We start from the raw sequence: 14,440 nt of genomic DNA, 5'->3' as shown, positions 1-14,440 counted from the left end.
GAAAAATCTTACCTTATTGAAAAATGAAGCCCGAGCTGGTAAAATACCAAGGGTTGTCCGGCTTTCTCATCCTGACTGATCCTTCAGGTCCTGCTCTAATGCTGCGTTTAGATACTTGCTCATCAGGCTGGGGTGCAACACCAGCCTGAGCACTTCTAATCTTGGGGTCTCTTTGACTTATAGTTGGTCTGTAGTTAGAAGAAGTAATTAAATAATCTGACTTAAAACAGCCTTATTGGGCTACAACTTGCATTTGGAGTAGAGATAAATAGAAAAGGTAATATTGTTAATGAGATACTTAAATTCAGTGTGTGACAACGATGGTGATAGTTTGTTTAGCACCTACCATGTGCCACATAGTGTGTTAAGTTTACTATGTGCATTTTCTTATTTAAGGTTTACAAACTCCCTTTGAGATAGTCCCTATTGTCCCTGTATCTCAAATGAGAAAACAGAAGGATAGAAGGGTGAAGTTACCTGCCAACGTGAGATGGCAGGTCAGGAGCAGAGCCAGGCCTCAAGCTGAGGTCTGTCTCATTCCACAGCCCGTGCTCTCAACCATAATGCTAAAGCGCATTATGTGTTAATGTCAACAAAGATGAAAGTGTTGTTAGCTATGACACATTATAATGTCTACAACATCTGGCATTATTCAAGAGTTAAAGATGGGCTTAAAATTGTCTGCTATAATTGTTTAGTTCCTGTTCTGAAATTGATCACTTGTTCATTTACTCTGCTGTTTCAGGAATTAGTGAATCTTATCAGATGGGAATTTTCCGAATACTTGCTGGCATCCTTCACTTAGGCAATGTTGGATTTACGTCTCGAGATTCAGACAGCTGCACAATCCCTGTAAGTTCAGAGCAAGCTTCATGTGATGACAGTTGATTTATATTTTAGTTTTGTTGACTCTTTATGGAAACAAGGTGTTTGAAGTCTCTCTATTAACTAACATTAGTAACTATCAGAGAGGTAATTATTAGACAGATACACTATGTAGAATAGAATCTTGAATTATAAACAAAGAAATGTGGATTCAGATCCCTGGTGCACAGTGATTGGGGTGGGGGGGGCAGAGGGAGGGGAGGAGAGAACTTGGATATATGTCTGAGCCGTATAAACAGCAGTGGGAAATATTAGATGTAAAAGTTGGACTGGTGAGACTAGAGAGAAGGGCTCATTTGGCCCATGGCTCACATAGCAGAATTGGTAAGTTCATTTGTCTCCTCAGCTGTGGAAATGTAATATGGTTTAAAAGTTACTGAAGAAACTGTTAAAAGTGGTTACTCCTGAGAAGAAGAGTTAGATGGCTGGGGAGATAGGGCGTCTTCACTATGATTTACATATTCTTCCACACGTAGTGATAACTACACACTGAGAATTAAAATTCAGTTCATTTGTTTAAACTGTAACAAAACCTGACAGTCTCAGATTGTTCTCACTGGGCATTTGTGATTTGCAGTATTTTCTGATCACCACCATCAAAGATCACACACATACACACACTCACACTTGCACACATGTACATATGCAGTGTATATTTATTAGGTATTTTTAACTTTATTAAAATGGAGGCAGTTTTAATATAATTCTTTTTCCATCCTGCTTCCTCAAGGAGTATAATAGGAAACAATTTTGAGATTTATGTTTCACTCTTCCGACACCCAAGTTGATATTTGCAAATCTACATGTAGATTAATTCATGTGACTTAAATTTGGGTAAATTAGACTTTAGTTTTGAAATACATGTTTCAGTGTCTCTGCCTGGGTTCAATCCTAACTTTACTATTTACTCTCTGTGTTTTGGGGTGAGTTGCTTAGCTTTTCTGAACCTCAGTTTGCTCATCTGTAAAATGAAAGAGACTTTCTTTTCTAGCAGTTTTGGACTGGTTGCTCTGATTGAGCTTCATGCTGGATAAATTATATTTTAAAATATTTTTAATAAATACATAAGAACTTCTCAGAGGCCATAAACTGAGTGAAAACAGGAACTCAGAGAATGAAGCAGAACTCTGAAGCTAAGACTCACGTGGAGGGCGTTTGCTGAACCCAGTGATGTTGAGCTTCGGTTTTCATAGCCAAATGGGGTGCAGAAGACAAAAAAACAAAGCCTAGGACTCATATAAACAGGGGAACAGGAAGGAAAACTTCTGGCTAAAGCTGAGACCCTAAATGAGGAACTTGCTCACCACACTCTCCAAGAGTACAAAGAAAAAGCAAGTCTCAAAGCTAAGTGGAGGGGGAAAACATAGTTCCCTAAAAATTTATAACAATAAACTGACCCTCACACATACTTCCCAGTCTGATTTCATAGTTCCTGGATGGTCCTCAAAAGCTACATACACAAAACTTAGTTTAAATTGGTCCTGGATTCGTAGTTCCCTGGATGCCTGACAGAAGCAAATGCAAATCCACCTTCAATCCAGGACTCAACAGAGTCCCAGAAGAAAAGTTACAAGAAATATTGGCTCACAGTCAAAAATCTCAAATCCCATGATAAAACAAAATAGAGCTAGGTGAAGCAACAGAGAGCAGAGTCAAACCTACTAATAATGCTGAAAGAAATTAACAGCATATTTGACACAACTGAGTAGGGAAGTGATGAGCTGGAAGACAGAAGTGAAGAAATGGTCCAAAATGCAAGATGGGCCCCAAGCTGGAGCCCTTAACAATAGTTAAAAGAGACGAAGGATGGAGTAATAAAATCTAATTTTAATATAATGAGAATTCCTAAGGGAGAGAAAGAAGAGAATGAGCCAGACATAATGTTTGAAGAGGTAATTACTAACAAATTTCAGAACTTGTGAAAATGACACTACACCACAGATTTGGAAAGGCAAAAAAATCCCAGTTAGGATAAATAAAAAGAAATCCACACCTAGGCACACCGTAATGCTACCACAGGTGAAGAGAAAAATCTTAAAACAGGAGAGAAATAAGACATACTACTCTTGAAGTAGCAATTAAACTGATAGTTCACTTCCCAACTGCAGTAATAGGAGCCAGAAAACAGGGGACTATCATCAGTGTTCTAGAGTAAATAACTACTAACTTAGAACTGTATGTCCAGTAAAGATATCTTTCTACAATGAGGAAAATAACAGAGGTGTTTTCAGACAAATAGAAACTTGTGAGAATTTGTCACCAGTAGGCCCTCACTAAAGGAAATATTAAAAGACATAGTTTAGGCAGAAGGAAAGGGATCCCAGATACAAGATCTAAAATTCCAGAAGAATTGGTGAATCAATAAACTAGTAAAGGGCTTCCCTGGTGGCGCAGTGGTTGGGAATCCGCCTGCCAATGCAGGGGACACAGGTTTGAGCCCTGGTCCGGGAAGATCCCACATGCCGTGGAGCAGCTAGGCCCATGAACCACAACTACTGAAGCCCATGCACCTAGAGCCCATGCTCTGCAATGGGAGAGGCCACCACAATGACAGGCCCACGCACCATGGCAGGGAGTGGCCTCAGCTCGCCACAACTGGAGAGGGCCCACACGTAGCAGCGAAGACCCAACGCAGCCATAAATAAATAAATAAATAAATAAATATTAAAAAAAATAAACTAGTAAAGTATGGGCAAGTGTAGATAAAATTTGATTAATTAAAAGAATAATAATAATGACTAGTGTATTGGGCCACAAAATACTTATTCATTACAGAGGGAAAGGTAGTGGAGAAACCTGGCAGATACTCCCTTAACCAAGCAACCAGTCAGCATCACATGAGCTCTGATGTAGCACCCTGAGGAAGGTGCCACATCACTTCTCTAGCATTCCTGCCAAAAAGGCATGGCCCGAATCTGAGGCAACATCATATAGACCCAAACTGAGAGACATACTATTCTTCTAAAATGTCAAGTTCTCAAAAGACAAAAAATAGAGTGAAGAGCTATTCAAATTAAAGGTGATTAATGAAACAAGATGACTAAATTCAATGTATAAACCTAGATTGGATCCTGGACCATAGAAATGTGCCCCGCCCCGCCCCCCCCCCAGCCTGCCCTCAGAGGACATTATTAGGTCAATCAGCAAAATTTGAATTAGATCTGCCGGCTAGGTAATAGGGTTGTATCATTGCTAATTTCCTGATTTTACTCACTATACTATAGTTATATAAGATAATGTCTTTGGATTTTAGGAAATGAACAGTGAAATATTTAGAACCAAAAGGGCATCATGTTTGTAACATGCTCTCAAAAGGTTCTGAAAAAATAACATGTATGTATATGTACGTGAAAGAGTGAGAAAGAAAGAGAATGATGCAAGCAAACTCGGTAAAATATTACTATTTAGGGAATCTGGGTGAAGGGAATTCTTAGTACTCTTCTTGCAACTTTTCTGTTAGTCTGAAATTAGTTCAAAATAAAAAGTTTAAAAAAAATAAAGTGAATCACCAGCCCCTCCTTCCCCGCAAAAAGATGGAACTAAAGTCCTGGATAACAAAGCTTATAGATTGGGATGGAGTGTTTGGAGTTCGTGTTAGTTAATTACACTAAGTTAACTAATGTAACTTAATGCTTCCATCATAAAAATAGAAACAGAAGGTAAACCTTTCAAACTAGTAGAGAGAAAAATTAACTGAAAAAAATAATCCAAACATAGCAAGAGAGGTAGAGAAAATTTTAGAAAAGGTGGGACAAGTAAAGGCACAAAAGAAGGTAGAAATAATTACAGATGAACCAATGTTTCAGCTAATATGGATTGTCAGACTGGTTTTAGAATTCAGGTATGTACTTTTGAAAGATGCATTCCTAAAACATAAAGGTACAGATAGTTCAAAAGTAAAAGGTTTAGAAAACACACACCATAATAGCTAGAAAAAAACTGGCAGATCTGTATTGATACTGGACAAAACAGACTTTGAGGCCAAAAGCAATACTGGAGATAGAGTCACTATGTGTTTTTTTTTTAATTTTATTTATATTTTTGTACAGCAGGTTCTTATTAGTCATCCATTTTATACATATCAGTGTATACATGTCAATCCCAATCTCCCAATTCATCACACACACACACACACACCCCGCCACTGTGCCCCCTTGGTGTCCATACATTTGTTCTCTGCATCTGTGTCTCAATTTCTGCCTTGCAAACTGGTTCATCTGTATCATTTTTCTAGGTTCCACATATATGCATTAATATATGATATTTGTTTTTCTCTTTCTGACTTACTTCACTCTGTATGACAGTCTCTAGATCCATCTACATCTCTACAAATGACCCAATTTCATTCTTTTTTATGGCTGAGTAATATTCCATTGTATATATGTACCACATCTTCTTTATCCATTCATCTGTTGATGGGCATTTAGGTTGCTTCCACGTCCTGGCTATTATAAATAGTGCTGCAATGAACATTGGGGTACATGTGTCTTTTTGAATTATGGTTTTCTCTGGGTGTATGCCCAGTAGTGGGATTGCTGGGTCATATGGTAATTCTATTTTTAGTTTTGTAAGGAACCTCCGTACTGTTCTCCATTGTACCTGTATCAATTTACATTCCCACCAACAGTACAACAGTACAAAACCCTCTCCAGCATTTGTTGTTTGTAGATTTTCTTTTGGTTTTTTTTTTTTAATAAATTTATTTATTTATTTATTTTTGGCTGTGTTGGGTCTTCGTTTCTGTGCGAGGGCTTTCTCTAGTTGTGGCAAGCGGGGGCCACTCTTCATCGCGGTGCGTGGGCCTCTCACTGTTGCGGCCTCTCTTGTTGAGGAGCACAGGCTCCAGACGCGCAGGCTCAGTAGTTGTGGCTCACGGGCCTAGTTGCTCCGTGGCATGTGGGATCTTCCCAGACCAGGGCTCGAACCCGTGTCCCCTGCATTAGCAGGCAGATTCTCAACCACTGCGCCACCAGGGAAGCCCTAGATTTTCTGATGATGCCCATTCTAACTGGTGTGAGGTGATACCTCATTGTAGATTTGATTTGCATTTCTCTAATAATTAGTGATGTTGAGCAGCTTTTCATGTGCTTCTTGGCCATCTGTTTGTCTTCTTTGGAGAAATGTCTTTTTAGGTCTTCTGCCCACTTTTGTATTGGGTTGTTTACTTTTTTAATATTGAGCTGCATGAGCTTTTTATATATTTTGGAGATTAATCCTTTCTCTGTTGATTCGTTTGCAAATATTTTCTTCCATTCTGAGGGTTGTCTTTTGGTCTTGTTTGTAGTTTCCTTTGCTGTGCAAAAACTTTGAAGTTTCATTAGGTCCCATTTGTTTATTTTTGTTTTTATTTCCATTACTCTAGGAGGTGGACCAAAAAAGATGTTGCTGTGATTTATGTCAAAGAGTGTTCTTCCTGTGTTTTCCTCTAAGAGTTTATAGTGTCTGGTCTTACATTTAGGTCTCTAATCCATTTTGAGTTTATTTTTGTGTATGGGGATAGGGAGCGTTCTAATTTCATTCTTTTACATGTAGCTGTCCAGTTCTCCCAGCACCACTTATTGAAGAGGCTGTCTTTTCTCTATTGTATATCCTTGCCTTCTTTGTCATAGATTAGTTGACCATAGGTGTGTGGGTTTATCTCTGGGCTTTCTATGCTGTGTTCCATTGATCTATATTTCTGTTTTTGTGCCAGTACCATATTATCTTGATTACTGTAGCTTTGTAGTATAGTCTGAAGTGCAGGAGCCTTATTCCTCCAGCTCAGTTTTTTTCCCTCAAGACTGCTTTGGCTATTTGGGGTCATTTGTGTCTCCATACAAATTTTAAGATTTTTTATTCTAGTTCTGTAAAAAATGCCATTGGTAATTTGATGGTGATTGCACTGAATCTGTAGATCACTTTGGGTAGTATAGTCATTTTCACAATATTGATTCTTCCAATCCAAGAACACGGTATATCTCTCCATCTGTTGGTATCATCTTTAATTTCTTTCATCAGTGTCGTATAATTTTCTGCATACAGGTCTTTTGTCTCCCTAGGTAGGTTTATTCCTAGGTATTCTATTCTTTTTGTTGCAAATGGGAGTGTTTCCTTAATTTCTCTTTCAGATTTTTCATCATTAGTGTATAGGAATGCAAGAGATTTCTGTGCATTAAATTGGTATCCTGCAACTTTACCAAATTCATTGATTAGCTCTAGTAGTTTTCTGGTGGCATCTTTTTCTCTACATATAGTATCATGTCATCTGCAAACAGTGACAGTTTTACTTCTTTTCCAATTTGTATGCCTTTTATTTCTTTCTCTTCTCTGATTGCTGTGGCTAGGAATTCGAAAACTATGTTGAATAATAGTGGTGAGAGTGGACATCCTTGTCTTGTTCCTGATCTGAGAGGAAATGCTTTCAGTTTTTCACCATAGAGAATGATGTTTGCTGTGGGTTTGTTGTATATGGCCTTTATTATGTTGAGGTAGGTTCCCTCTGTGCCTACTTTCTGGCGAGTTTTTATCATAAATGGGTGTTGAATTTTGTCAAAAGCTTTTTCTGCATCTATTGAGATGATCATGTGGTTTTTAGTTTTCAATTTGTTAATATGGTGTATCACATTGATTGATTTCTGTACATTGAAGAATCCTTGCATCCCTGGGATAAATCCCACTGGATCATGCTGTATGATCCTTTTAATGTTTTGTTGGATTCTGTTTGCTACTATTTTGTTGAGGATTTTTACATCTATATTCATCAGTGATATTGGTCTGTAATTTCCTTTTTTTTTTTGTAGTATCTTTGTCTGCTTTTGGTATCAGGGTGATGGTGGTCTCACAGAATGAGTTTGGGAGTGTTCCTTCCTCTGCAATTTTTTGGAAGAGTTTGAAAAGGATGAGTGTTAGTTCGTCTCTAAATGTTTGATAGAATGCACCTGTGAAGCCATCTGGTCCTGGACTTTGGTTTGTTGGAAGATTTTTAATCACAGTTTCAATTTCATTACTTGTGATTGGTCTGTTCATATTTTCTGTTTCTTCCTGGTGAAGTCTTGGAAGGTTATACCTCTCTCAGAATTTGTCCATTTCTTCCAGGTTGTCCATTTTATTGGCATAGAGTTGCTTGTAGTAGTCTCTTAGGATGCTTTGTATTTCTGTGGTGTCTGTTGTAACTTCTTCTTTTTCATTTCTAATTTTAATGATCTGAGTCCTCTCCCTCTTTTTCTTGATGAGTCTGGCTACTGGTTTATCAATTTGGTTTATCTTCTCAAAGAACCAGCTTTTAGTTTTATTGATCTTTGCTATTGTTTTATTTGTTTCTATTTCATTTATTTCTGCTCTGATATTTATGATTTCTTTCCTTCTACTAACTTTGGGTTTTGTTTGTTCTTCTTTCTCTAGTTCCTTTAGGTGTAAGGTTAGATTGTTTATTTGAGATATTTGTTGTTTCTTGAGGTAGGATTGTATTGCTATAAACTTCCCTCTTAGAACTGCTTTTGCTGCATCCCATAGGTTTTGGATCGTTGTGTTTTCATTGTCATTTGTCTCTAGGTATTTTTTGATTTCCTCTTTGATTTCTTCAGTGATCTCTTGGTTATTTAGTAAAGTATTGTTTAGCCTCCACGTGTTTGTGTTTTTGATGTTCTTTTCCCTGTAATTGATTTCTAATCTCATAGCATTGTGGTCAGAAAAGATGCTTGATATGATTTCAGTTTTCTTAAATTTACTGAGGCTTGACTTGTGACCCAAGATGTGATCAATCCTGGAGAATATTCTGTGCGCACTTGAGAAGAAAGTGTAATCTGCTGTTTTTGGATGGAATGTCCTATAAATATCAATTAAATCTGTCTGGTCTGTTGTGTCATTTAAAGCTTCTGTTTCCTTATTAATTTTCTGTTTTCATGATCTGTCCATTGGTGTAAGTGAGGTGTTAAAGTCCCCCAGTATTATTTTGTTACTGTCGATTTCCTGACAAATAACATACAAGGGGACTCCCATAAGGTTAACAGCTGATTTCTCAGCAGAAACTCTACAAGCCAGAAGGGAGTGGCATGACATATCTAAAGTGATGAAAGGGAAGAAACTAAAACCAAGATGACTCTACCCGGCAAGGATCTCATTCAGATTCGATGGAGAAATCAAAAGCTTTACAGACAAGCAAAAGCTAAGAGAATTCAGCAACCACCAAACCAGCTCTACAACAAATGCTAAAGGAACTTCTCTAAGTGGGAAACACAAGAGAAGAAAAGGACCTACCAAAACAAACCCAAAACAATTAAGAAAATGGTAATAGGAACATACATATCGACAATTACCTTAAACGTGAATGGAATAATGCTCCAACCAAAAGACAGAGGCTCGCTAAATGAATACAAAAACAAGTCCCATATATATGCTGTCTACAAGAGACTCACTTCAGACCTAGGGACACATACAGACTGAAAGTTAGGGGATGGAAAAAGATACTCCATGCAAATGGAAATCAAAAGAAAGCTGGAGTAGCAATACTCATATCAGATAAAACAGACTTTAAAATAAATGTTACAAGAGACAAGGAAGGACACTACATAATGATCAAGGGATCAATCCAAGAAGAAGATATAACAATTATAAATATATATGCACCCAACATAGGAGCACCTCGATACATAAGGCAACTGCTAACAGCTATAAAAGATTTTTCCCTTGCTGCTTTCAGTAATTTTTCTTTGTCTTTAATTTTTGCCAATTTGATTACTGTGTGTCTAGGCATGTTTCTCCTTGGGTTTATCCTGTATGGGACTCTCTGTGCTTCCTCGACTTGGGGCTATTTCCTTTTCCATGTTAGGGAATTTTTCAACTATAATCTCTTCAAATATTTTCTCAGGTTCTTTCTCTCTCTCTTCCCCTTTCGGGACCCCTATAATGCGAATGTTGTTGCGTTTAATGTTGTCCCAGAGGTCTCTTAGGCTCTCTTCATTTCTTTTCATTCTTTTTTCTTGATTCTGTTCTGCAACAGTGAACTCCACCATTCTGTCTTCCAGGTCACTTATCTATTCTTCTGCCTCAGTTATTCTGCTATTGATTCCTTCTATGTAGTTTTCAATTCAGTTATTGTATTGTTCATATCTGTTTGTTCTTTAATTCTTCTAGGTCTTTGTTAAACATTTCTTGCATCTTCTCGATCTTTGCCTCCATTCTTTTTCTGAGGTCCTGGATCATCTTCACTATCATTATTTTTGTTATATATTTTTAACATCTTTATTAGAGTATAATTGCTTTACAATGGTGTGCCAGTTTCTGCTTTATAACAAAGTGAATCAGTTATACATATACATATGTCACCATATCTCTTCCCTCTTGCATCTCCCTCCCTCCCACCCTCCCTATCCCACCCATCTAGGTGGTCACAGAGCACCGAGATGATCTCCCTGTGCTATGCTGCTGCTTCCCACTACCTATCTATTTTACGTTTGGTAGAGTCCATGTGTCCGTGTCACTCTCTCACTTTGTCCCAGCTTACCCTTCCCCCTCCCCATGTCCTCAAGTCCACTCTCTAGTAGATCTGCATCTTTATTCCCGTTTTACCCTTAGGTTCTTCTGACCATTTTCTTTCTTTTTTTTTTTTTTCTGGATTCCATGTATATGTGTTAGCATACGTTATTTGTTTTTCTTTTTCTGACTTACTTCACTCTGTATGACAGTCTCTAGGTCCATCCACCTCACTACAAATAACTCAGTTTCGTTCCTTTTTGTGGCTAATATTCCATTGTGTATATATGCCACATCCCTGCATAGCACAGGGAGATCAGCTCGGTGCTTTGTGACCACCTAGAGGGTTGGGATAGGGAGGGTGGGGTGGAGGGAGATGCAAGAGAGAAGAGATTTGGGGACATATGTATATGTATAACTGATTCACTTTGTTATAAAGCAGAAACTGACACACCATTGTAAAGCAATTATACTCTAATAAAGTTGTTAAAAAAAAAGACAAATCTATCCTAGTGGGATATTACTGACCTCTCTAAATTATTGATAGGTAAAGAAGTCCAAAAATTAGTTTAGTTATAGAAAATTTAAACAAAACAGTTAACAGCGTTGATCTAATAGAACAATGTGGTAACGCCATTCAAATAGAATGTTTAGAGAATGCTGATGCACTTCTAAATGATGTCACACCATTCATATATATAAATGAATGAAATAAGCTGCTTATTTCAGGGATTGATCCATGTTGTTGGTAATGGTGCTGATTTGTATCTGAAGTGATTACTTGGGAGGAGGGGAGATGAAAGAAGGAAGGGACTGCTTCAGTGGGAAGGGTCAGGGGATGAGGATGTCAGGAGACCTGGGTTGTAATGGCAATTCTGACATAAACTTGTTGTGTGATTTTTTAAAAAATATATTTATTTATTTATTTGGCTGTGCCGGGTCTTAGTTGTGGCATGCGGGATCTGTACTTGCGGCATGCGAACTCTTAGTTGCTGCATGTGGGGTCTAGTTCCCTGACTAGGGATCAAACCTGAGCCTCCTGCATTGGGAGTGTGGAGGCTTAGCCACTGGACCACCAGGGAAGTCCCTGGTTGTGGGATTTTCAACAAAGTATTCTCTTGTATCTTATTTCCTCATTTGTAAATTAGAGATAAGAGTGTTCACCCTACCTATTCCCCAGGAATGTTATCAGATGCAGTTGAAATGTGTGAGTGAAGATGTTGAAAAATATAATGCACTAACATGGGTTAAATTAAACAAGTATTTACTGAATGCCTATTCATGCAAAGCCTATGGAAGACAGCTGTAGGGGATACAGGGATCCCTGTAGGGGATACAGGGGATGCTTAGATTAGAGATTCTAGTCTAAGAAGTCACACAAATAACCATCAGGTTAACTGTTTATAACCCTTCAGTACCCCACCCCCCATGGGCCCCCATTGCTCTTAGCAGAAAGACCAGCCATAGTATAGCCTCTGGCTTCATCTCATACATTTTCTCCCTCACTCAGCTTCAATCCCTCACATCTCTGGTTTCCCTCCCACCACAGGACTTTTATACCAGATGTCCCCTCAGCTTGGAAGACCCTTTCACCAAGTTAACACCTTCTCATCCTTCAGATCTCAACTCCATTTCTCAAGGCCCTGTCTCCTGCCTCCCTCAATAGAGCATTCTCCTTTCACATGGCATCTTAGTATAGTTTCCTCCTCTGTAGTAATTTTAATTTTAGGGAGCAATCATTTAGTTAACACCTATTTCCCCTAGTGACTCTTAAGTTCTAGGAGGACAGGGTACAGGTCTGTTTTTGTTTGCTAGCATATAATAGACGCTCAGTAAACATTTGTAGACAAGCTGACTCGTTTTCTGACTGACTGAATGAATGAATGTGCCTGACGAGAGATCCAATCAAGTACTCTTAGGAAACAAAGGAAGAGGTAATTTTAAAAAGGAGCCCAAGAAGAGATTACAAAGTGCTGCCTAGATGCTGGTTTGATGGATGATTGTGATTATCACTGATAAGCTTCAGGTGATCTTGGTGTTTGTTATAACAAAGAAATTGCTGGGTTTTAATTGTTACCTCTTTGTTAGTATTTTTTAGTAAATTTTTGCTTAATTGATCTGGTCCTAGGAAATAACCCATTCTCTTTTGGCAGCCCAAGCATGAACCTCTCAGCATCTTCTGTGACCTCATGGCTGTGGACTTTGAGGAGATGTGTCACTGGCTCTGCCATCGGAAGCTGGCTACTGCCACGGAGACATACATCAAGCCCATCTCCAAGCTGCAGGCCACGAATGCCCGTGATGCATTGGCCAAGCACATCTATGCCAAGCTCTTTAACTGGATTGTAGATCATGTCAATCAGGTTCTCCATTCTGCTGTCAAACAGCACTCTTTTATCGGCGTGCTGGACATTTATGGGTAAGTGTATTTGGCTTAGTGGTCTGAGCGTTTCTTTCTAGAGACTATCTAGTAACTCTAAGTGGGTATTTGATTATGTTTCCTACTGGTGAGGAGAAGGGAAAATTAGAAGAGAATTTTTAAAAGTCTAATTTCATTTGCTAGTTTGCCTTCTCTGGGTACCTTTCTTTAATGTTAAAACCCTTCCTGTACATTTGCACTTTACGATGCCTTTTTCATTATCTGGTTCAGTTTTTCAAAAGAGTGTATGAAATTTCTATTCCCCATTCCTTTCTATGTGTATATAGACACTATGCATCTGTGACCTGACAAGAGCAATGGCTTTATCATAACTCTGATTGTTCCCTACTTGAGGATGAATATGCCGTCCAAAGCGTATACTGTTAGACACGTCCGTAAGCTGCAGCCTTTAAAAAATCTCTCTGCCACCTGGCTGATGCTTATCTGCTGGGTACATATTTCATGTTACTGAGTTACAAACCCTTATTTATCTTCACTGATGTGGAAAGAAAGTTTCACCATGTTGGGGAATTTCCTATTTCTTTCTTTCTGATTTGTACATTTTGAATATTTTTTTAAAGTTATTTCTTCCTTTTTCTCCTCTTCCCATATTACTTTTGGTTTTACAGATTTGAAACATTTGAGATAAATAGTTTTGAACAGTTCTGCATAAATTATGCAAATGAAAAACTACAGCAACAATTCAATATGGTAAGAAGTTTCTTGCTTGAATAATATTCTACCAGAAATTATTCTCTCAAATTCCTAGTATGTGTTTAAAGTTTGGTTCCAGAAATGAAGTTGTGAATTACAATTATTATCTATGGTTTAAAACAGCTAAACTGCTGAGGAACTTAGGATTAGTAAATGCTGCAACCTTGGAAAGATGTTTATGGTCCAGATTGGATTCAAGGTCATCCTTGGATTGCTGTCTGAGAATAGTGAAAACTTGGTCCAAATAAATTGAGAGAGGGAAGCCGAAAGTGTGTTAAGTAGTAATATAGGGGGTGTAAAACTTTGATCCCAGGGATATCCTTCAGTTGGTCATTCCTGAGGCTAACTATATGTGGAGTTATGACTATCTTAACTCTTACTTGCTGTATTAGCAAGAGGTCAGAACAAGAAAGCCAGGACATATTCTCTTTTCTACATATATATCAATAAATCAATAGATAATGTTTCAAATGAATAAATAAAAAAATAGCTGGTAAGCATATTCTTTAGAGGTAAATATCAGAAGAAATAGCTGAGGGAGTTAAAAATGGTCACTTCCAGGGAATGAGACTGGGGTTGGGGAGGGATAGGACAAGGGATTGTTGCTTGTCATCATAAAACCTTTAAACTATTTCATTTTCAAAAAATATTGTATGTACTTTGACAAAAATTTGGACCACCTTTATTTAGCAAATTAAGCTACTTAGTACAGTGAAATAATGTAGAGGTGATCTTAAAATCTTAGGCTTATGACTGTTTCTACAAGAATATGACTGGTGTATTTTGCATCTCTGCATAAGGAACATTAATAAAAACCTATCAGAGACTAAATTGAGCTTTATTTTTTCTCAAGGTTTTCCTGAGTTTCTTAATATTTTAATCAATGGCACAGCCTTCTGTTCTTTCCCAGTATATTTTGGCACAAGATGACTAGAAGTATAAGGAACCAGTGCCAGCCTTATTAAGGACTGG

General features: G+C 38.0%; 1 protein-coding gene across 4 annotated transcripts in view; it reads left to right on the top strand.

The window, feature by feature from the left end:
* MYO5A (myosin VA) overlaps positions 1-14,440 on the top strand; it is a 199,932-nt gene that overhangs the window by 97,211 nt on the left and 88,281 nt on the right. For all 4 annotated transcript variants that reach the window (XM_081227966.1, XM_081227965.1, XM_081227964.1 and 1 more), the window contains exons 9-11: positions 746-852; positions 12,489-12,754; positions 13,384-13,465. In XM_081227966.1, the coding sequence (XP_081084092.1) occupies positions 746-852; positions 12,489-12,754; positions 13,384-13,465 (455 nt within the window). The remainder of the gene's footprint in view (positions 1-745; positions 853-12,488; positions 12,755-13,383; positions 13,466-14,440) is intronic.

Source organism: Mesoplodon bidens (assembly GCF_964165515.1).
Source record: "Mesoplodon bidens genome assembly, chromosome: 3".
NCBI lineage: Eukaryota > Metazoa > Chordata > Mammalia > Artiodactyla > Ziphiidae > Mesoplodon > Mesoplodon bidens.
The sequence above is the reverse complement of the archived record's forward strand: the minus strand, read 5'-3'. Positions and strand labels throughout refer to the sequence as shown.